This window comes from Macrobrachium nipponense, chromosome 12, assembly GCF_015104395.2.
Source record: "Macrobrachium nipponense isolate FS-2020 chromosome 12, ASM1510439v2, whole genome shotgun sequence".
Taxonomy (NCBI): Eukaryota; Metazoa; Arthropoda; class Malacostraca; order Decapoda; family Palaemonidae; genus Macrobrachium; species Macrobrachium nipponense.
The window spans coordinates 58,461,281-58,484,119 of NC_087205.1; the positions used below are offsets into that span (position 1 = coordinate 58,461,281).

The window sequence follows — 22,839 nt, forward strand, 5'->3', positions numbered from 1 at the left end:
GAGTTTGTGATTCGACTCTGTGGCGAAGAGATCCACCTGAAGGCCTGGGACTTGTTGGCAGACCCACTTGAATGACTGCCTGTCCAGGGACAACTCTGACTCCAGTGGGACTGAACATGATAGCGCGTCCGCTACTACGTTCCTTACCCCCGCTAGATGGGTGGCGGACAGGTGCCATTTGTTCTTGGCTGCCAGTGAAAATATGGCTATCATGACATGGTCCACATGGCTCTACTTGGAGCCTCCCCTGTTGATGCAGTGTACTACAATTGCACTGTCCAGCACCAGTTTGATATGATATTTCTTGGCTGGATGAAGCTTTTTCAGGGTGAGGAACACTGCCATAGCTTCCAGTACATTGATATGAAGCTGGCGGAATGGAAGGGATCAGGTTCCCTGTACCTTCTTGTACTGTGAGTATCCTCCCCAGCTGCTTAGTGACGCATCTGTGTGGATCACAAGTGCCGGCGGAGGGAATTGGAGAGGAATTGTCTTTGACAAATTCTTGATCTCCGTCCAGGGGCGGAGCCTCTTTCGTAAGATCGCCGGGATAGTGGCTAGCTTGTCTCGGGATCTGTTGTTTGCTCTTGAGCGCCAAATGTGGATTATGTCTTTCAGTTTGGCTTTTAGCAGAACATCCGTTACTAAAGCAAACTGGAGAGAGCCTAAGATTCTTTCTTGGTTCGTCCGGGACGTCTGCTTGCACTTGAGAAATTGTCTGGTTGCCTTGGCTATTTCTCTTCTCTTCAACGGCGGAATTGATAGAGTGTGAGATTTCAAGTCCCATTGAATGCCTAACCACTGAAAGCGAGACACCAGTGTTAGCCGGGACTTGGTCTTGTTTATCTGGAACCCCAGGTGTTCCAGAAACTGGATCACTTTGACCGTTGCTTTGTGGCATTCTTGTGACCCAAACGAGCCAATCGTCCAGATAAGCTACTAGCATTATTCCTTGAGACCTCAGTTCTTGAACGACTGTCTCCGCCAGTTTTGTAAATATCCTGGGGGCTACATTGAGCCCGAATGGCATTACTCTGAAGGAGAATGCCTGGTTTCCTAGCCTGAAGCCTAGAAACGGGCGGAAGTGTCTTGCTACTGGAACATGATAGTATGCGTCTGTAAGATCTATAGAGGTGGTGACGGCCCCATGGGGAAGTAAGGTCCGCACCTGCGAAATGGTCAGCATTCGGAACTTGTCGCAGCAAATGAATAAGTTTAGACGGGACAAGTCTATAATTATTCTTCGTTTGTTTGAGCCTTTCTTTGGCACGCTGAACAAGCGACCTTGAAATTTCAAATGCTTGACTTTTGACACTACTCCTTTTTGAAGGAGTTCTTGAGAGTATTCTATCAATTCTGCTGTTGGTTGTTGATGAAAGGTTTTGGATGGAGGAAGGCCTTTGAGCCAGCTCCACCCTAGACCTTTTGACACAATACTTTGGGTCCATTTGCTGAACCTCCATCAGTGACGAAAGAGGAACAGTCTTCCTCCTACCTGAGGATTCTCACTGGTTCGAGGAAGGGCGTGCCCCATGTCCTCCCCGGGAACCCTTACCTCGGTTAGAGGCTCTTCCGCTGCCCCGTTGGCGGAAGGGGCCTCTTGCCCTGCTACCCCTGCCAAACCGGAAGATCTACCCAGAGATTGTCCGTTCCGGGTAGCAGGAGGGATGTTGGTTCCGTCTCACGGAGTTGTGACATTGGTTCGTCCTTCATTGCGGCTTGCAGAGTGAGTTCCGCTACCTTCGATGTGAACGGGATGGAGTCTCCTCGTCCACAGTGAAGATTGTGAAGGCACTCTTGAAGGCTGTAACCTTGGTGTTGGTACATTGCCGCTCCTCTAGGTTACGTAGCCATTCACGTTGTGCGTGATCCAGAGAGAGAATTACAGTCTCCTTCGGGACCTTGTCTTCCCTTCTCATAGCCGCTTCTGTAAGGCGGGCATAGCCAATGAAAGGGGGCTGCAATCCTTGCGGATGAAACTTGAAGTCCTCAATCCTTCAAGTTCCACAGCCCTCAATCGTTAGCATGCCGTCTACGTAGGGTGAGCGTGGGAAGCAATTCTCCAGGGGTTGCTTGCCGTAAACGTGGGAAGGGTATACAGTCCGACATGACTTGAGCTACCATGCCGGGCTGTGGAAGTCCTGCTGCTGAGTTCTCTTGGAGCCCTGCGATAAGGTTCTCCTGAGTAACTAGTCTATCTGAGATAGCTCGGATAGACTGCCCTGACTCCCCTAAAGAAGATGAAAGTTGCACAAACATCTCTTGGAACTTGGTCTGCACCAAGTTCTCGACCAAACTGCCCATCTGCTGCATAATATTGGCGGAGATATTAGCAGAGAAGGTGTCTGGGTCGAAAGGGGAAGGTTCTACCTTCTCCTTAGGAGTCCTAGGTCTGGTTCCCTTGGAAGTCGAAGGCTCAGGGTCGGAGGAGAAGAGCTGAGCCTTGTCCTTAGAAGACTTGGACTTGGAACCCTTTGAGTAAGAAGCCATTTTAGCCTTGTCCGCTCCAGGATGGTGAGCCGAAGACTTATGTGCAAGGCTAGAATCTGACTTCTTCGACAGCGACTTCTGAAGCGATTTAAAGTCACGCTTACCTTTGACTTTAGGGATCACCAGGGCGGACTTCGGTCTGACCGACTGAACACCCCGGGTGAATCCCTGGAAAGAAGTAGACGTAGTAGGGGAAGAAGCTCTAGATGGGCTCAAGGAAAGCCCTTGAGCCCTAATCAAACCTGCCTCACTTACATCCTTACCTGTGCCATCCACCGTCATGGGCTCGAGGTCCAGGTCCCAGTGCAGCTACTTCTTGTACGACCTCCTGTGTCGTCGGTTCCTCTGAGGTTAGCGCCACTTGCTCCTGGATGGTAGTAATCAAGGGAGCCGCCACCTCTGGGTCCACATAAGAGGAACTCTTCCCGCCGGGGAAGATGAGGGTGGCCATCTTCTTCGGCAAAATGTAGGGTTGGCCCTTGGTCACATTACGGCCAAACCCACCAACTCAGGCCTTCAGGGTGGAAAGGGCAGACTCCCGGATCGCTTGGGCACCCTGAAAGAGAGGGTTAGTATTAATGCTTAAGGTTACTTCAGATTAAATTATAATGTAAGATGATTGATATATCACGGATCTATTGGTCACTGAAATCACTGTATAAAGTGTAGTATTCGGAACATTACTCACCCCGGAGGAGACCTGGTCAGTGAACTCATAGCAGATCGTGCAACTCTCGTGGTGCCAAACCAGAGACTCGTTGTACCAGATCGCACAGGTGGCGTGGGTCCGGCAGACCTCGTGCCCACAGGGGTCCTGCAGCACAGCGTTACAGCCTGACTCCATACAATGGGTGACCTGTAAGTGAAATGACACATGAGTATCATCACTAACATCCTGGACTAAGTCCGTGATGTGATATATCATAACGCCGGAGTACTCCGGAGTTAAAAGATAACAAGGGTTAGTCTCTACCTGCTCTTTGACCGTGTAATGTGGCGAGTCGTCCGACAGGATCGGTAGAACAGCTTGAATCAGTGTGTTTCTGGCGTTGCCGGAGGGCAAAAAGTCACTGAATCAGGGAGACCACCTAATCCCTACGCCTGAGCGAGGAGTAGTTGGAACAGCGGGTGAGGAGCAGGAGGGGACCAATAATATGTGGCGGGGTTGGCAACCCCGCCGTAAAACTTAAATCTAGAATAAGTAGGTGGGGGAATCCTGGATGGGTACCGGGGTCTCCGCCAACTTAAACTAAGATAATGGATGTTAAATATAAACGTAAACATGCATGCAAAGCGTTATCCTTGTAATGAGGCCGGAGCCAACATGGTGTCACCGGGACCCTGGGACTGGTCTGTGCCGGGGTCCTGATCCGCTGGAGCGGAAGGGTGGTGAGTAGGGGTAGGAGAGCGCGGCCCGAGAGCCGAGGGCAGCCGAGTCTGGTGGCCAACCGAGACTCGGCCAAGCAGGGGTCCCCCTGGTACTCTACTGGGGAGAGCGCATGGAGCCGAGCCAACGTCTAGCGTCTTCTAGCTATCTCCTGTATCCTCCCGCGTGGGGGGGGGAAGGGAAGGGAGGGTGCTCGGATCGGTTGTCTGAGACAACGTGAGCGAGCGTATCTCCCCCAAGGAGGGGGAAGAGAGCAGGGAGGACCAACGCTGGATGGCTCATATGCGGTCGCCTGGAACCTCTCTCGACCGTGTGATGAACCACGCGGTGAGAAAGGCCACGCGATCCAAGGAGGCCTAGGCCAGCCAAAACCGTCTCGATAAGCATGAATACAAAATAACATCCTAACAAACCACGGGGTATAAGGAATATGATGTAGGAGAGAAAGAGATGTCCTGGAGAAGCTGGATCTGGCCGACCGAGAAGGAAGGGCGAACCTGCGACTCCGAGCAGCTAGCCTATGCCGAGACGTAGATACTCAGGGCGGGTGACTAGGGGTGCTCTAGGACATGAGAAAAAAGGACCATAGTCCTTCGAAATGTGCCTAACTCAGAGTAACCTGAAACTGAAATGAACATACATGCATGAACTCTAAGCTGAAGGAAACGGCGTAGGCTACGAGCTTAGGATGAGCTCGGAAAAACAACCACCGTGTAGAGATAAAATAACGTAAAAATAAAACTTCAATAATGCATTATCGTAATTATAATAACGTACTGCTTATGAAAATTAGAGCACAAATGGTATAGAGGACGAATGGGGCATGAGACAATGGAACATGCGGGAGCGAGCCGCACATGGCGGCTCCGGGACAATGCCGCATGGAACGCCGTCCATAAAAACCTAAATAAAACGGTTAAACGGGCCCAGGGTAGTCCGTAAATGATGTAAAACATTAATAGCAGTACTTAACTAGGATGCAGAAGAATCTTGACGTTGCATGATGAAAATAGGAGAATTTATAAACGAACACAACACAGAGCAGAAAAATATGTGCGGTGGATCGTGCTATCGAAAGGAATGACGTCAAGAGGCGCTAGACGTAACGGTAGCGAGGAGTGGGCCTTAGGTTGGCTCCTCTATAGTTGAGGAATTTTGAAGAAGGATGAATCTAAATGGCAAAGGACCTCTGGTAGCGGTTTCACTCGCCCCAGAAACCATACTGACACCTTAAAATAAGGTGACCGAGCCAGAGTTTTCTGGCAATTCCATATTAGCTTTTTTCTCTGGTATTATAGCAATATTTTACCTTAGAAATGTGTGCTAAAGGGACATTTCACGTAGAGACACGGGCTGAGCACAGAAATTTGAATGTCTTAACTATTCACCTATAAGTCCTAAATACTTGTCATGGTAAAAAAGGGATTTTGACAAAGGAAAAATCTCTTTCTGGGGGAAGACCTGTGTTGCCCGGTGAAATGTCCTATAGCACCTCATTCTAGGTATAAATAAATGCTAAATATACCAGAGAAAAAAGCCAAATGGAATGCTGGAGTTACTACCTCCAGCTCGCTCACCCTCATAAGGTGTCGTTATAGCACAGGGGCGAGTGAAAACCACTGTCACAGATGCTTTGCCAATTAGAAGTCTCCTCTCTCAAAATCCCCCTCTAGAGAGGTGCCGTTACAACGTCTACCTTCCGCTCGCTACTACTACCTCTGCCAGAAACCCTCATTCCTGAAATATGCACCCAAGCTTGGGCCAGCTAAAGGGTGGGGAAAAGGAAAAAAAGAGAGGGATGGGTTCACCGGGTGACACAGGTCTTCCCCCAGAAATAGATTTTTCCTTTGTCAAAATCCCTTTTCTGGGCTGAACCTGTGTTGGCTGGTAAAATAGAATTGGCCATACAAGCTTGGTAAACAAAAAGTTTATATGAAAGGAAAATAAGAATTTTCTTAAAATTATTGTTTTAATAACCAAGGTAAGAATAACAAATTACAAATGGTAAAAAGCACCTAATATGACCAAATCCATACTATCCTGGGAAAAAGCAACAGGTAATGAGCATAAAAATATAATAATGAACTATGTACATGTACAGGAGTGGGTTGATGAGCAATCCAGTCCGGAACAAAAAGGCAGAAAGGCAGGGATTACAAGCGAGGCAGGTAGGTGAGAGCGAGTACTAAAGGATAATTAATAGCAAAAATAAATAAAACTACAGATGTAGAGTTACATAACTAGGCCGTATCAGGGGAGACAATGTTCCCTGCAGCCACTGCTGATATTTAATGGCCTCTAGATTTTTCAGATAGTGGCGTTTAAATCATACTGCCCGAGTGTTGATTCTCTTTTGTCTGACTCCACGAACAGGGTGTTTAGTGGGTCAATACTAGCATCCTTCTGTGCCGCAAACTTCATGAAGTCCATAAAGTTAGGGCATTCAGATCTGAGTTTGTGTAGAACTTTCAGCAAGAGGTTTATTGGCGGAAATAGGTAAATCTCTGCCAATTGTTCCTGTCTATGAACATCGCATCTGTGGCGTGAGCCAGAGGATCCAGATTGGGAGCACTGATTTGGAAAGACTCCGGACTTCCGTCCATGGGCCGGAGTCTTTTCCTTAATATTGGCGGAATCAAGGAGATTTTGTTTCTGAACTTGTTGTTGGCTCTTTTCCACCAAACCTGATTGATATCCTTCAGTCTGGCTTTCACTGAACATCTGTTATTGAAGCAAACTGAAATGAACCTAAGATTCTCTCTTGGGTACGACGAGAAGCCCGTTTGTTCTTGAGGAATTGTCTCGTAGCTTTCGCTATCTCTCTGCACTTCTTTGACGGAAGAGATAGTTTTTGTGTGTGGTTAGGTCCCATTGAATTCCCAACCATTGAAAGTGAGACGCTGGAATGAGACGGGACTTTTCCTTGTTTTTCTGGAAACCCAGGTAGTCTAGGAATTTTATTACTTTGGCTGTTGCCTTGTGACATTCCTCGTCGTTGGTTGCCCAAATGAGCCAGTCGTCTAGGTAAGCTACTAACATCACCCCCTGAGCTCTTAGTTCCTGCACTACTGTCTCTCCTAGTTTGGTGAATATTCTGGGCGCTATGTTGAGCCCGAATGGCATGACTCTGAACGAGTAAGCTTGTTTTCCTAGTTTGAAGCCTAGGTATGGAGAGAAGTTTCTTGCTATCGGTACATGATAGTAACCGTCTGTAAGATCGTATAGAGGTGGTGACGACCCCACGGGGAAGTAACGGTCCGCACCTGCGAGATGGTTAGATGCAGAACTTGTTGCATTGAATGTATGAGTTTGAGACGGGACAAGTCCAGAATCACTCTTCGTTTGTCCGAGTTCGTTCTTCGGTACACTGAACAAATGTCCTTGAAATTTCAGGTGACTGACTTTCTTTATTGCCTTCTTTTGAAAAAGGTCTTTGGCATAGTCTAGAAGGTCTGTCGTTGGAATCTGATGGAAACTGACTGTGTGGAGGCCCTTTCTTCCTCATCCACCCAGACCTTTCGATACAATACTGTGGGCCTACGTACTGAAGGTCCAATGTCCCGCGAGAAGTACAGTCTCCCGCCCACCTGCAGAGACTCATTGACTGGTTGAGGTCTTACTTCCTCTGCCTCCTCTGAAGCCTCTGCCTCTAGAGCCAGCTCTCTGCCAAAAAGCACCTCTGGCTCTGCTACCCCTTGCGTGCCTATTATAGCCTCGAAACGCCCCCTGTGTTTCAAAGGAGGCGTTGAAGGCTGGGGAAGTCACAAGGGCAGCCGAACTCGAAGGCTGTTGAGTCGGTTGACTCTGCAGCAGAACAAACTGCTGTTGTGGTTGTGCCTTAGATGTCGAAGGCTTGCTCATCTGGGAGACAGGAACTTCCTGTACCACTGCTTGAGACTGAGAGGTCTGGAAAGGCTGATACTTCCTAGGCCTCTTCCTACTATTGGATTATGGTCCGGGGGTCTCGAACTTCCTTTTGAAGGGAAGTCCCCAGCAGACACGAAGGTTCTGGTTAGCCCTAGCCGCCTTGCTGAGGACGCTGTTAACCACATCCTCAGGAAAGAGGTTGGCCCCCCAGATCGATGCCTTTATGAGCTTGTTAGGCTCATGTCTGATGGAGGCATTAGCAAAGACATGCTTCCTGCAGGCTCGTCTAGCCACTATAAAATCATACAGGTCCGATTGAAAAACCTGCAGCAGCTACTTCGTCAGGACCCGGAATAGAGGCTCCTCTGCAAAGACAGAAGCTGTCAACTCTGCAGTGGTGACCGAGTTAATTGACCTGCTAAGCCTACATCTTGCTTCGAATTCCGCCTTAATCATGGTATCCGGAATTCTAGGCAAACGTTCACTGAATTGTGTGGAGACACACTCCGGGTCGAGTTTGCCCACCGTGAACGTTGCCGGAGCGCCAGCCCAACACTCCAGATCTCTGGGAAAGAGCAAAGAGGTAGCCTCCGTCTCTTTTAGCTGAGGCATGGGTTTTTCCTCCATTCCGGCTTGCAGTGTCAATTTTGCAATCTTTGATGTGCAAGGACGTTATCCGGCGCTATGAACATGGTATAGCAACCTTTGTGGGGCGTCAATTTGGTGTTGACACACTCCCATTCCGTAAGGGTGCAGACCCATGCCGACTGAGCCTGATCTCTAGGGTAGATAACTCTCTCTTTTGGGACCTTGTCTACCCTGACCAACGCTTCCTTGCTAGCCGTAGTGTAGCGCGGGAAGGGGAATTGTAGGCCCGGCGGAAGAACTCATAGTCTTCCACGGGTCGGGTTCCGCAACCCTCAATTGTAAGCCTGCTCTCTGAAAACGGAGCATGTAGAGCCAACCGCCATGGGTTGCTATTCTCAAATGGTGGGAACTTGGATGGGTCCGGCACCGCAAAGGACTGTGGTGTGCTTCTGGACTGGAGAAATCCGGTCACCAATTCCTCCTGGGCTTGTAATCTTTGGGTCAGAGACATGATGGACTGTCCGGATGTCTCTAGACCTGAGGTGAGTTGAGTGGACATCGATTGAAGTCTCGAGTCCCGATTGAAGTCTCGAGTCCACTACTTCGCTCATCTTCTGCATGAGAAGAGTGGCGAAAGCCTCTTGGTCGGAAGCCGGACTCTGTCTGGTCTGGCTTTAGAAGACTTAGCTCTCGACCCCTTGGGTGGGGGAGTAGCTTTGGCTGAGAAAGTCGAAGGCTTGAGGGCCAATGACGACCTGGCGGAGCCTGCTGGGGAAGGCTTGGGTGGTCTAACCGCCTTCGGCAGAGACCTCGTCTTCAAGGTTTTTCACCGTGGGGATTACCGAGCCCGACCTATTCCAAATGGTCGTGGACTTCCAGGGAAGGCCCTGAAAAGAAAAGAAGGAGGAGGAGTTTGGGGTAAAGGAGAACGTTAGCCCGCCCCACGACTACCTGCCTTCACTTACCTCCCTACCTTCCTCCTGGTTCTCGATGGCCATGGGCTCCCGGTGCAGGCTGATGGCCGCCACCTCCTCTTGTCATGTCATCGCACAAGCCCTCTTGTTCCTCCGGGGGGGCTTGGGTCTCTTGGCGGATCCACTCTATGATGGGAGCCGCTACTTCCGCCGGTATTACTGCCGAAACCTTGGTGTTCGGGTAGAGGAGGGAGCACATCTCCTCCGACAGCACGCAAGGTTGGCCGGCTCCCACATTCCTTCCAAACCCCCCTACCCAGGCCTTAAGGGTTGACATCGAGGAGGCCTAGAGTGTCAGATCAACCTGTAAGAGATAATCAAATCAGGTTCCTCAGGTTCCTCAGTGTCGGGAACTTTTCCTCGTTATCTAGTTTGACTATTCGCAACCGATATGTGTAACATAGAATTCAGAGTAACAATGAGGCGAGGATGCTACCTACCGACTCATCTGTTACGTTCCTAACAAGGCCGTAACACACCATGCAGGCCTCCGGTTGCCTGGCCACGCATCCCTCCAGGTGGATGGCACAGCTGGCATGAGACCGGCAGACCTCATGCCCATACGGTTTATACAGGACGGCTGGGCACCCCACCCCACCTCCTGGCAGCGAACCATCTGTAAGTTGGAAAGAATCATGATTATCGTCAAAATAATGCCCACCGGAGTTAATTCCGGGGTCGGTATGAGTACACTTAAACTAGTTACTTAAACCAGCTAAAGGTAAATATCATCTATAATCTTCAACTTACTTGTTATTAACCCTCTTACGCTGATTGGACGTATTAAACGTTGAGATAAATTGTCTCCCGGGTGCCGATTAGACGTATTAAACGTCGACATAAAAAAGTTTTTTAAAATAAAATATTCATTCGGACGGAAAAATACTTATAACCCTACCAGCCGAAAACTTTTGAATCACACGCCTTGGGGGATGCTGGGAGCTCACGGATCAAGGCGTTGTTTTGTTTACAATCATTACGCAGGCGCGCAGCGCGAATTTCTTTCTTAATCGCACTAAAAAGTATCAGTGACACATCTCAGAAATTATTTTGTCACTTTGACACATAATTTTTGCACCATTTTAAATTAGCCGTTACATGGAGTATTACTGTATATATGAAATGTGCATAATTTCATGTAGACACAACAAAAAATACTCATGATTGTAGCTTTTATCAGTTTTGAAATATTTTCATATAAATAACAATAAGTGCCAAAATTTCAACCTTCGGTCAACTTTGATTCTACCGAAATGTTCCAAAAACGCAATTGTAAGCTAAAACTCTTATATTCTAGTAATATTCAATCATTTACCTTCATTTTGCAACAAATTGGACGTCTCTAGCACAATATTTCGATTTATGATGAATTTATGGAAAAAACTTTTTCCTTACGTCCACGCGGTAACTCTTCCGATAAATTTTTTCGTGCGATTATCGTAATGTTTGCACCATTTTAAATTTGCCGTTACATAAAGTTTTATATATGGAAATGTGCGCAATTTCATGCACAATACAACTAAAAAACAACCCATGGTTGTAGCTTTTATCAATTTTGAAATATTTTCATATAAATAACGATAAGTGCCAAAATTTCAACCTTCGGTCAATTTTGACTCTACCGAAATGGTCGAAAAACGCAATTGTAAGCTAAAACTCTTATATTCTAGTAATATTCAATCATTTACCTTCATTTTGCAACAAATTGGAAGTCTCTAGCACAATATTTCGATTTATGGTGAATTTATGAAAAAAATAACATTTTCCTTACGTCCGCGCGGTAACTTCCGAAAAAAATCAGAAATTTTTTCTTGCGATTGTCGTAATGTTTACACCATTTTAAATTAGCCGTTACGTAAAGCTTTACATATGAAAATGTGCGCAATTTCATGTAGAATACATTAGAAATATTGAAGGTTGTAGCTTTTCTCATTTTCGAAATATTTGCATATAAATCATGATAAATAGAAAAAAAACCACGTTCGGTCAACTTTGACTCTACCGAAATAGTAAAAACGGCAATTATAAGCTAAAACTCTTACAGTCTAGTAATATTCAGTCATTTATCTTCATTTTGAAACAAATTCGAAGTCTCTAGCACAATATTTAGATTTATGGTGAATTAAAAAAAAAAATCTTTCCTTCCCTCCGCACGTGGATTCTCCGCCTCAAATCTCCGAAATGCGTACGTCGCATTATCGTTATATTTGCTCCGTTTCATATTAGGCGTTTCATAGAGTTTTATATATGAAAATGTGCGCAATTTCATGTAGAATACAACAATAAATATTTGAAGGTTGTAGTTTTTCTCATTTTCAAAATATTTGCATATGAAAAAATATATATAAAAAAAATTCAACATTCAGTCAACTTTAACTCGTCGGAAATGGTCTAAAACTGCAATTGTAAGCTAAAACTCTTACAGTATAGTAATATTCAATCATTTATCTTCATTTTGAAACAAATTTGAAGTCTCTAGAACAATATTTAGAATTTATGGTGAATTTTATTTTGAAAAAAAAAACTTTTTTTTACATCCAGCACAGTTACATTCATGCATCTTTTTGTGATAATATTTTCTCTGTGTTACTTTGATTGTTTTACAATGTGTTATATACCAAAATGATTGCAATTTAGTGTACAATACAACGAGAAGAAAAACTAACTTGTTAGCTTTAACTGTTTTGCTCACAGCGCGATTTGAATATAATTATATATGAAATTTTTTTTTCGCGCTATCATACATTGCATTATTTATATATGATAATGATATTTTTTTCATTTCTGATGGTTGCATACTAAACTTCAGGCAATGAAAAAAAAATGAGCCAAAAATGAACTCTTAATCTTGAAAACTAAGCGCGCTGTGATTTTTTAAAAAAAATATTATTTCTGCTTCGGCCCTCACTCCGAGACCGCCTCGGCATACGGGAGACGATTTTTATTATACTCCTACGGCGTAAGAGGGTTAATAAAGCTCTTGATGTCTCCGCCTGTTCCGGAATCCATACTTTGGGTATCGCCAAAGCTATAACCAGCGGAATGGGCCTGATACGAGCAGAACAGGGAAACAAGGCAAAACCTACGCCTGAGTCTGATCGCACCAGAGTAGAGTAGCAATACCCAACCAATCGGAAGCGCATTCTCTGAGCCCAGTTCCGCCCCCACCTGAATGGGCAGCAGCAATAACAGAGCGGCGGGAACAACGGTACGTAGAACTCCGGTGTATACATCCTGGCGCATGTGATGGTAGCCCACACTTCGCCAGAATAAACACAGGCCCAGAGACATATCAACAGAAGCTACATAATAAATTTTCTTAATATTAAACTCTGAATGTCTCCGCCTACTCCGGAATCCATAATCTCATTATCACAATAGCTATAACTAGCGGGGTTGGCCTGATACGAGCAGAACAGGGAAAATAGGTAAAACCTAAGCCTGAGTCTGATCGCACCGGAGAAGAGTAGCAGTTCCAAGTCAATTAGAAACGCATCTCTAAGCCTAGCTCCGCCCCCACTGGAGTGGGGAAGCAGCGATAACACTAGAGAAGTGAAAACAGAGCGGCGGAACAGCGGTACGTAAATTCCGGCGTATAGCCTCCTGGCGGGTGTGATGGTAGACCACACCTCGCCAGAAAAAACACAGGCCCGGAGACATACCAACAGAGATTACATAATCTACTAATCCCCCAATCTCCTCCGACTAATCCCCAGGACTGTGCTCTAGGCTCTAGCTGTTGTTCATCGGTAGGATTACTTGGGCAGCGAGCTAACAAAGCAGCGCCGGAACGAGTCCGGGACGGGGGAAGGGGGGGTGTGTCTGGATGAGAGTGGACGAGTCATGATTGCCTGGCCACAGCAACCGATCAGTGAATACCACTTCTCGAGAAGCCATTAACTAGCCTACTACTAAAGGGGGCAGAAGACGGTAGGCCAACTGACATCCTAAAGGGGACAATGGCCCAGGCTACACTTAACAAAAATAATTAATAAAATAATTGATGAGGAATTATTGGAAGTACTGACGAAAAAAGGTGGGGGGGGGAGAAAACCGCACCCAGCTAAGATCCCAGCCCAACCCTCCGAAATCGGTACAGATCCGGTCAGGTAGGCTAGGATGGCTCCTATAAGGACGTCACAAAGAGGACGCCTAGAACCTAACTCAACCCTCCAAAATCGAATCTACCGATCTGGTCAGGTAAGGCAGGCCTTGCCCCTACATACGTAACAAGAGAGGAACTCTCTAGTCCTGGGCCACCCTCCAAGCAAACATATCTGCCTGGTCGGGTTGGCGGTATGAGGAGCCACTAAGGGTGGTGGGATACTCAGCCTGCCGAGCCTACCCTCCAAAACCTAGCCTAGGTCTGGTCGGATAGGCTAGGGAAGGACATCGTGAAGAACTTCCATCCTCATCAAATAGCAATACAAGACTATAATCGAAAACTTAACTAGAAATATACATGCATGAGTACTGCGAATGAATGAGGAATCTTCACCTCTAAAAATAAACTGGCGTACCGCTAGGCTAGCCTAGCCCTTAAACGCCAAAGCGGTAAAAAAAAATGTCTCCCGTGTGCCGGAGGTGTTTCAGAGTGAGCGTGGAAGCGGAAAAAATATTTTTTTCAAAAAATCACAGCGCGCTTAGTTTTCAAGATTAAGAGTTCATTTTTGGCTCATTTTTTTTTGTCATTGGCTGAAGTTTAGTATGCAACCATCAAAAATGAAAAAAAAAATTATCATTATCATATATAAATAATGCGATATATGATAGCGCAAAAACAAAATTTCGTATATAATTGTATTCAAATCGCGCTGTGCGCAAAAATGGTTAAAGGTAACAAGTTACTTTTTTTTTCGTTGTAATGTACACTAAATTGCAATTATTTTGGTATAACACATTGTAAAACAATAAAAGCAACACAGAGAAAATTTGGTAATATTATCAACAAAATAATGCATGAATTTGTAACACGCGGACGTAAACAAATATTTTTTTCAAAAATTCACCATAAATCTAAATATTGTCCTAGAGACTTCCAATTTCTTTGCAAAAAATGAAGACAAATGATTTGAATATTACTATACTGTAAGAGTATTAGCTTACAAATGCAGTTTTCGACCATATTTTGACGAGTTATTGACCGAATGTCTATTTTTTTATATATATATATATATTTATATGCAATTATTTCGGAAATAAGAAAATATACAACCTTGCAAATATTTTTTCGTTTTATTCTACATGATATTGCGCACATTTTCATATATAAAACTCTATGAAATGCCTAATATGAAATGGAGCAAATATTCCGAGAATGGGACGTACGCATTTCGGATATTTGTGGCGGAGAATCCGCGTGCGGAGGGAAGGAAAGTTTTTTTTTTAAAATTCACCATAAATATAAATATTGTGCTAGAGACTTCGAATTTGTTTCAAGATGACAAGAATAATGACTGAAAAAAAAAAATATTACTAGACTGCAAGAGATTTAGCTTACAATTCCGTTTTTTGACGATTTCGGTAGAGTCAAAGTTGACCGAACGTGGTTTTTTTCTATTTATCGTGATTTATATGCAAATTTATGCTACATGAAATTGTGCACATTTTCATATATAAAACTTTATGTAACGGCTATTTAAAATGGTGCAAACATTACCACAATCGCACGTATGATTTTTTTCGGAAGAGTTACCGCAAGCGGACGTAAAGAAAATTTTATTTTTTTTCATAATTCACCATAAATCGAAATATTGTGCTAGAGACTTCAATTAGTTGCAAAATGAAGGTAAATGCTTGAATATCACTAGAATATAAGCGTTTTAGCTTACAATTGCGTTTTCGACCATTTCGGTAGAGTCAAATTTGACCGAAGGTTGAAAATTTGTCACTTATCATTTTTTATATGAAAATATTTCAAAATTGATAAAAGCTACAACCATGGGGTTGTTTTTAGTTTTGTATGTGCATGAATTTGCACACATTTCCATATATAAAAAACTTTATGTAACAGCTAAATTTCAAAAATGGGGTGCAAACATTACCACAATCGAATGTATGATTTTTTTCGAAGAGTTTACCGCGCGGACGTAAGGGAAAAAGTTTTTTCATAAATTCACCATAAATCGAAATATTGTGCTAGAGACTTTCAATTAGTTGCAAAATGAAGGTAAATGATTGAATATTACTAAAATATAAGAGTTTTAGCTTACAATTGCGTTTTTGACCATTTCGGTAGAGTCAAGTTGACCGAAGAAGGTTGAAATTTTGGCACTTATTGTTATTTATATAAAATATCTCAAAACTGATAAAAGCTACAATCATGAGTATTTTTTTGTTGTATTCTACATAAAAATGCGCACATTTTTCATATATAATACTCCATGGAACGGCTAATCTAAAATAAATGGTACAAAAAATTATGTCAAAGTGACGAAATAATTTCCGAGATGTGGTCACAGATACTTTTTAGTGCGGCAAGAAAGAAATTCGTGCTTGCGCACCTGCGTAATGATTGTAAACAAAACAACACCTCGATCCGTGAACTCCCAGCATCCCCCAAGGCGCGTGATTCAAAAGTTTTCGGCTGGTAGGCCTATAAGTATTTTTCCGCGAATTTTTAAAAAAATGTTTTTTGAGTCCACGTATGGTACGTCCATTCGGCATACGGGAGACATTTTGACTCGACGTTTAATACGTCATTTCGGCGTTTAAGGGCTAGTATGCCAAAAACACAATACTCGCGCAAAACGTTATGAAGCATATCATCGTACGCACGAAAGGGAACCAACGCGCTCCTGAGGGACTGATGATAATGAAAAAGACCCTATAATAGGCTAATAACGTAAGATCAAACCGTAAAAAACAAAGCCTTAGTATACGTTAGGAGCGAGATGGGCCCTATAATAGGCTAATAACGTAATGAACAAACCGTAAAAACAAGGCTCTCATTATTCGTCAGGAGCGAGAATGACGATAAAGAATACGAAAACAGTAGCCTATACAGTGAAGTGCTAAACGGTGAATAAAATACACAGCGAGATAAAATCTGATATAATCGCGCACGCCGCCAACCATGCATCCAAAATGGCGGATCATAAGAGCGTCATACCCGGCTCCCAAGAACAAGAGACTTAAAATAAGGCCCAAATATGGATGCATCGTTGCCCCAACGTGTTCAAAAACGATAAATGGAATACGTACTCAACTTAGATGAAGAAGCTTCTTGATCAAGGGAAGACATGATGCTTCGCAAAAAACACTTCCTGGAGACAACAAAAATGGCACGTGCAGACACGAGAGTGCTATTTCAGGAATAAGGGTTTCTGGCAGAGGTAGTAGTAGCGAGCGGAAGGTAGACGTTGTAACGGCACCTCTCTAGAGGGGGATTTGGAGAGAGGAGACTTCTAATTGGCAAAGCATCTGTGGTGGTGGCTTCCACTCGCCCCTGTGCTATACCGACACCCTATGAGGGTGAGCGAGCTGGAGGTAGTAACTCCAGCATTCCATATGGCTTTTTTCGCTGGTATATTTAGCATTTATTTATACCTAGAAATGGGTGCTATAGGGACATTTCACTGGCCGACACAGGTCGAGCCCAGAAAAAAAGTATTTAATGTAGAAAAAAATCCAGTTTAAAAAGTCCTGTGTAGAGTATATGTACTTAAGTAGCTTCTGCTACAGCAGTGAAATATACAAAGAAATTCTCCTTTAGTAGCACAGAGTTTAGTTTTGCTATGGTATGCAACTTTTTCAAAATATGCTCCCAAAAGTGTTTATTTATAATATTTTAAATTGCTTTAATGAGATCATCATGTCAAATTGCAAGAATCCAAGACTCACTTGGAGAATTTCATAAATTATATAGATGATATATAACAAGCTAGTATTAAAGTTTGACAGCACATGAAGAAGAAGCCAATGGGAATAGATTTTGTGTAAGGGACAAAAAGCAATGCAAATTGGACCAAAGGAATGCTTCAGGAACCTTTAGAGTACTGTCTGAAATGAGCAATGCATGACACATTGCAACTGGGGCTGTAGGATGGTATTACTAACTTTGTTTCATGTGTCACACACTGTAAACAATACCAAAGGTTCTTTGCAGCATACATTAATCAATAGTTACATACTTTGCTTCCCGTACTTTACATTTTATCTGGCACATTTTGTTTCATCTCACCTAGCTATTTTTCTGTTGTTTCCTTTTTAATTTTCAATATAATTGAAGAAGAAATGATTTTGGTAAGCCCTATGAGTCTTAGGAGTGTGACTCATTGTTCTGAATAGACTACATTATTGTATAATATTCAAATAATGGGGGTGGCTTAAGCACAGACATAGAAGGCTAAGAAAAATAAATGGTTATTTGCTTTAAAAGTAACTCAAACTTCCATCTTACCTAGAGAGAGACCAAAGAAAGAAAAATGTATACTTTCCCTTTATATTTTTTCAGTAATTTCTCTGAGAATTTCAATAATTCATTGCAACATTCCAATTAGTATTTTGATAGAAAATCAACATAGAAACTTGTAGTTTGAGCCTTTTCCATATTATAAGATTTTCCTTTTCATCATAAGGTAGTACTGTTAATGTTCATTGTGCTGTATCAACTTGGTGGGTAAATCCATATGTATAATTTAAGGTAAGAACAGACATCATCCATGAGTGAGACCCAGCACTAAATGGAGAAAAATAGCATTTAAGTAAACAATATGCAGATGTGTTGTGTTTACAAGGATACTGAAGAGCCTGTTATATTATGGTTGTCATTGGAGCAACAACTCAAAATGCATTTTTGTACACAAGGCCACTGACAGTTAGTGTTCAGGATCATTGTGGGATGCTTCTAAGCTGGCTTTCTGACTTGCTGGCTTAGGAGATGAAGACTTTTCATGGCAATTTAGTGGAGGATGAACTTTAGCCACAACCTCATTGTTGACATAGAAACTATAGATGAATCCACAGGGAGTGGCATATCTTCTAACCAAGCACGTGGCAAGAAAGAGGAGTCAAAGGATAAGCAGCAGGCACAAGAGATGAGCACTGCATCTGAAAGTTTGACTGATGATGCCACAGCAGGGACCACAGGCATGGCTGATGTGAAGGGGTATGTATTCACAGTAAAGGCTAGCAAGGAAGGTGAGACCCCGGGTAATATGACAGCACTTATAGAAGTCATTGTCAAAGATGTAGTCATTGATGGCAAAGAAGTAGAACAGTGGGCATATCTGAAGGTAGGGGGACCAGCACTGGAGGGCCTTTAGAGCAAGATGATGTGACAACCCAAAAGCAGCTAAACCAGCAATGTCCATGAATTGATCTTGAAATGCTGAAATATGTAGTCTACAATCCTCGAATTCACAGCTCAGAAACTCCAATGAAGGTGGAGGAGTGATACTGGAATAAAAAGGCTCCAACAAAGCTGGTAGACAAGGAGGTATGACAACCAGAAACTAAGGGCAAGACAGCCAGAGTGACAGGAAAATTCCTCTCTCATGTGACAGGGAAGCTTATATGCCTTTACATGGGAGAAGAGAAGCTAATCATCTTTGACTAGTTAGCACACGCTGGGTTATGGTGCATGGAACACTTGTCTCCAAGAGGGGTCACTAAATTTGGGCTTCTATAAGGTCTCTGCAGGCCCTTACCTAGGAAGGATATAGAGGAGTTACTTTTACACCAGTCACAACCAAATACCAGCGGCGTGGTTGGTAAGGTATTAGCATCCCACCTTGGTGGTCATGGGTTCGATTCTCAGCCATTCCATTGAGGAGTGAGAGATGTGTATTTCTGGTGATAGAAGTTCACTCTCCACGTGGTTCGGAAGTCACATAAAGCCATTGGTCCCGTTGCTGAATAACCACTGGTTCCATGCAACGTAAAAGCACCATACAAACAAACAGAGAACCAACCAAATACCATCATTAATGAGAATAAGCAACTTCCAGTATGAGTGCAATGGACTGGCATGGAAAAATGATGCATTGGAACTGCTGGGAGGTTGTCTGGGAATGCATAGTGGTATCTTAGTATCTTATGAAAAGTCTTAATTTGTAACAGCGCAGTATGTAATTGGAATGTTGTAGTAATTAATTACTGAAATTCTCAGAATAGTTACTGAAAAAAATATAGAGGGAAAGTAATTAAATGCCTCTGTAAAAGAAGGATTCATTCATCTCTGCTGTTGTTTTCCTTACACAAATTATGGATGCAACCCCATCGTGATATTAAATGCTGATCACTTATTTGGACAGGTCTATTTTTGTTGTAATGGCATGTAAATAATGTTTGTTAATAGTATCTGTTTTTCAGGCTTTTGTAAATCCGAAGTGTGTGTTTTCTTATAAATTTCTGTATTTTTTAAAATAAAAAAATTTTCTGTAGATTAAAATTATTGATTTTTTTTAAGTCTTGCTTGATGTACATTTGGGGTAGGCTGATAACATGGACAGAACCTATCATGTATCAGTGCTTATTCATGCATTATTAATACTATGATTATTATGATTGCCATCGAATAAATAAATTTTGTGGTAAATGAACTAAAATTACTTCTTTTGTTTTTCCAGCCACTAAAAACAGATGTAAACATAGCAGATCCTGATACGGATGAAAATCTTGGACCTATTGAACCTCCTTTTCCATCTGTCACATACAGTCGTAACTACACAGTAGGCCTTGTGACTGGTTACGAGATGTGGAATGTATGGGGAGATCCTTTTAGCCTCTATTCAAATCTTCCTACAAATCCCATACTGCCAACAGAAGCAAAATTTTCAGGGTCACAGTTAGGTTTTCGTCCTATAAATGCGGGTTCTGGAGGTTCTGGCAAAGAATTCAGTGAAAGTTTAGGAGGAAATCATCCAAGGGAACAGTTCACGATTGTCATGCTTACCTATGAAAGGGAACAGGTAAATTTTCTAGTTTGTTTACTTTTTGTGATAAATTTAATTACAATAATGATTCACTAACACCCTATGTCGAGAACTTTAACAGTAAGAATTAAATTAGGTTTGTGTTTATTTGAATACCCTGTATGTAAAAAATATATTACTATAAATTTATGGTTTTATTTTTTATTCAGAATGCCCTCTTCCCACATTGTCAGTTGGGAATGAGTCCACAGACTAGAGAAAAGTGAAGGCTTATGGTAGATATGAAATGAGCTCCCCTGTTAATGAATACCTGTCACTAAGTCAGATGTGATTAGATTGTCATCTGTACCTTTTCTCCATTACTCTCCAGACTTACTTGTTTCATCTGTCCTTCTAATCTCATGTCATGTTTAAATCATCTTTGAGATTATGGTCTGTTTCACAGCCTGTGGTTGCTATCATGCTATGAATTTTTGATTAGCCATTCTTTCCATACCTGCTTATTGTATCAAAAAGGCTTTAGGAAAATACATTATCAGTCTGCAAAATATACTGTAAATTGGATTCATGCATGCTTCTCTAAATATTATATATTCCCTAATTTCTTAGTTTTTTGTGAACAGTTCGCTAATAGAAATTATTTCTGGCATAAGTTATCTGATTTAGATGCTTTGAAGCCTTAATTTATACAAGTTAGTGAAAAGTACTAACATTATTTTAATCATGTCAAATTCGCCAGCTTTCACAATGTTTTAGATGGCTGAATTTGTACCTATGGTAGCTAGAGTAAAATGTTGCTTTGTAATATATAATGAATATTTTATTTTTGGTTACTGATTTCCCTCTGCTCAGGTACTGTTAAATTCATTGAGTCGTCTGTATGGTCTACCGTATCTTAACAAGGTTATTGTTGTCTGGAATTCACCCAAGCCTCCCTCAGAAGATCTACGATGGCCAGACATCAAAGTTCCTATTCAGGTGTGTACTATAAATCATTAGGTGACATCATAAAGTAAGTTAATGAAAATGCTACTCTATGGTGTATGTATACATATTTGAAATTAAAAAATGTAAAACTTTTGTTCATATGCAGATACAACCTGCAACATTCAAGACAACAAGACAGTACCTTGTATCAAAACATATGTCACTGTAGGGGACCTTTATTGCTTGTAACACTGTCTGCATGCTCTTGATTCATTAGAATATGGGTTATGTTCTTCATTATAAGCTTGATCATCACTTTAATTAGGATTGAGAATTAGAGATTTACAATTTGACACTTGCATGCACTTAATGACAGAGGAAACACATTGTCAGCTGTCTTCTGCTGATATGCAGTTAGACATTTAAATGTATGAAAAAAAGGTTTGCAAGGGACTACTGAATTTACCATATATTTTAGCTCTTCAGCAGTGTATTTTGAAATTTTCAGTAGTGGGGTAGTAAGTTCTTTACTCTTGTTCTTGAATAGTACTGTTGTTTTACTAAATTGTATTTGAGATTTGACCACTGGTATCTGTCATTGCTAATTAATGCTGGAAATTAAAATAAGCAATACCCTAAATAGTGTCTGATGCATCCCAAATTTTTCATTTCTAAACTATGATTTCTCTCAGGATTTGTTTGTTTGACAGCTTGTCTTAGTATTATGTCATTAAAATACATGAACACTTAGAATGTAATGCTGAACTACAATAGCACACTTAGTTATGGCTCTGCTTTATTTATTACAGGTATTGATGATGTAATGCCATATCTTTTGTCACAGGCTAAATTCATATATGATTCTGGGTTAGGCTAAAGTCCTGTTATTATTGGGAGTTACTCTTGCCATAAAGAGTAATCAACCATATACGTATAATTCCATTTGTTATATATACTTCCTATATGCAGTACGTACTGGTGTATCTTATGATGCAGTACGTACTGGTGTATCTTATGCATAACAGTAATGACACAAACAAACATTAAAATAAATTATCGTTGTCAAAGACCTTGCTTTTTAACTAGATGTTTGGAACATCCTATTGGTGGTTCCTTTGAACCCCCTACATAATTAAGTGCTTCTGCTCTTGGACACATCAGGAAGGATTGGGAGTACACACCTATGGGACTTCAGTTATGTGGACAAAGAATGGTCTCTACATAGTGTTAATGAAAAAACAAAGCACAACTGTAGTGATGTACATCAACAAGAGGGGAGGACTGTTTCCCTTCTTTTTTTTTTTTGGCCAGTTTGTCGTGCAGATGCACCAGTAGGTGGTTTGCCCCGCTACTAAGCCATCTCAACTGCCAGGATAAGTTAGTCAAGCCAGGTTGATCCTTACTTTCACGTGGGATAAACTTTTCAAGCTTGGTAAGCTCAAGTGATCAATCTGTTCACCACACTGTTCTGCTTTCCCATTCCAAACCCTTAGGCTGCTTGGAGAAAATCTTTGCCTTTTCCCCCCAGTCGGTCTGATTCTCTGATGATCAACCAAGTTTTTGTCACTCTAGATCTCAGATAATCCTGGTAGTTTCTCATTGGTCCCATGTTGAATAATATCCTTATCTGTTAGCTCCTGTGTTTAAGGTTGCCCATGGGATTTGTTTCTGGCCCACTCTTCTGTAAGCCACAAGTTTTGAGGTAGTCTCAACTAGTTACATACTAGGG

General features: G+C 42.4%; 1 protein-coding gene across 1 annotated transcript in view; it reads left to right on the top strand.

Annotated features, from left to right (window-relative positions):
- LOC135224548 (exostosin-3-like) overlaps nt 1-22,839 on the top strand; it is a 247,063-nt gene that overhangs the window by 121,975 nt on the left and 102,249 nt on the right. Inside the window, exons 5-6 of the mRNA XM_064263646.1 lie at nt 19,878-20,219; nt 21,036-21,161. Of these exons, the coding sequence (XP_064119716.1) occupies nt 19,878-20,219; nt 21,036-21,161 (468 nt within the window). The remainder of the gene's footprint in view (nt 1-19,877; nt 20,220-21,035; nt 21,162-22,839) is intronic.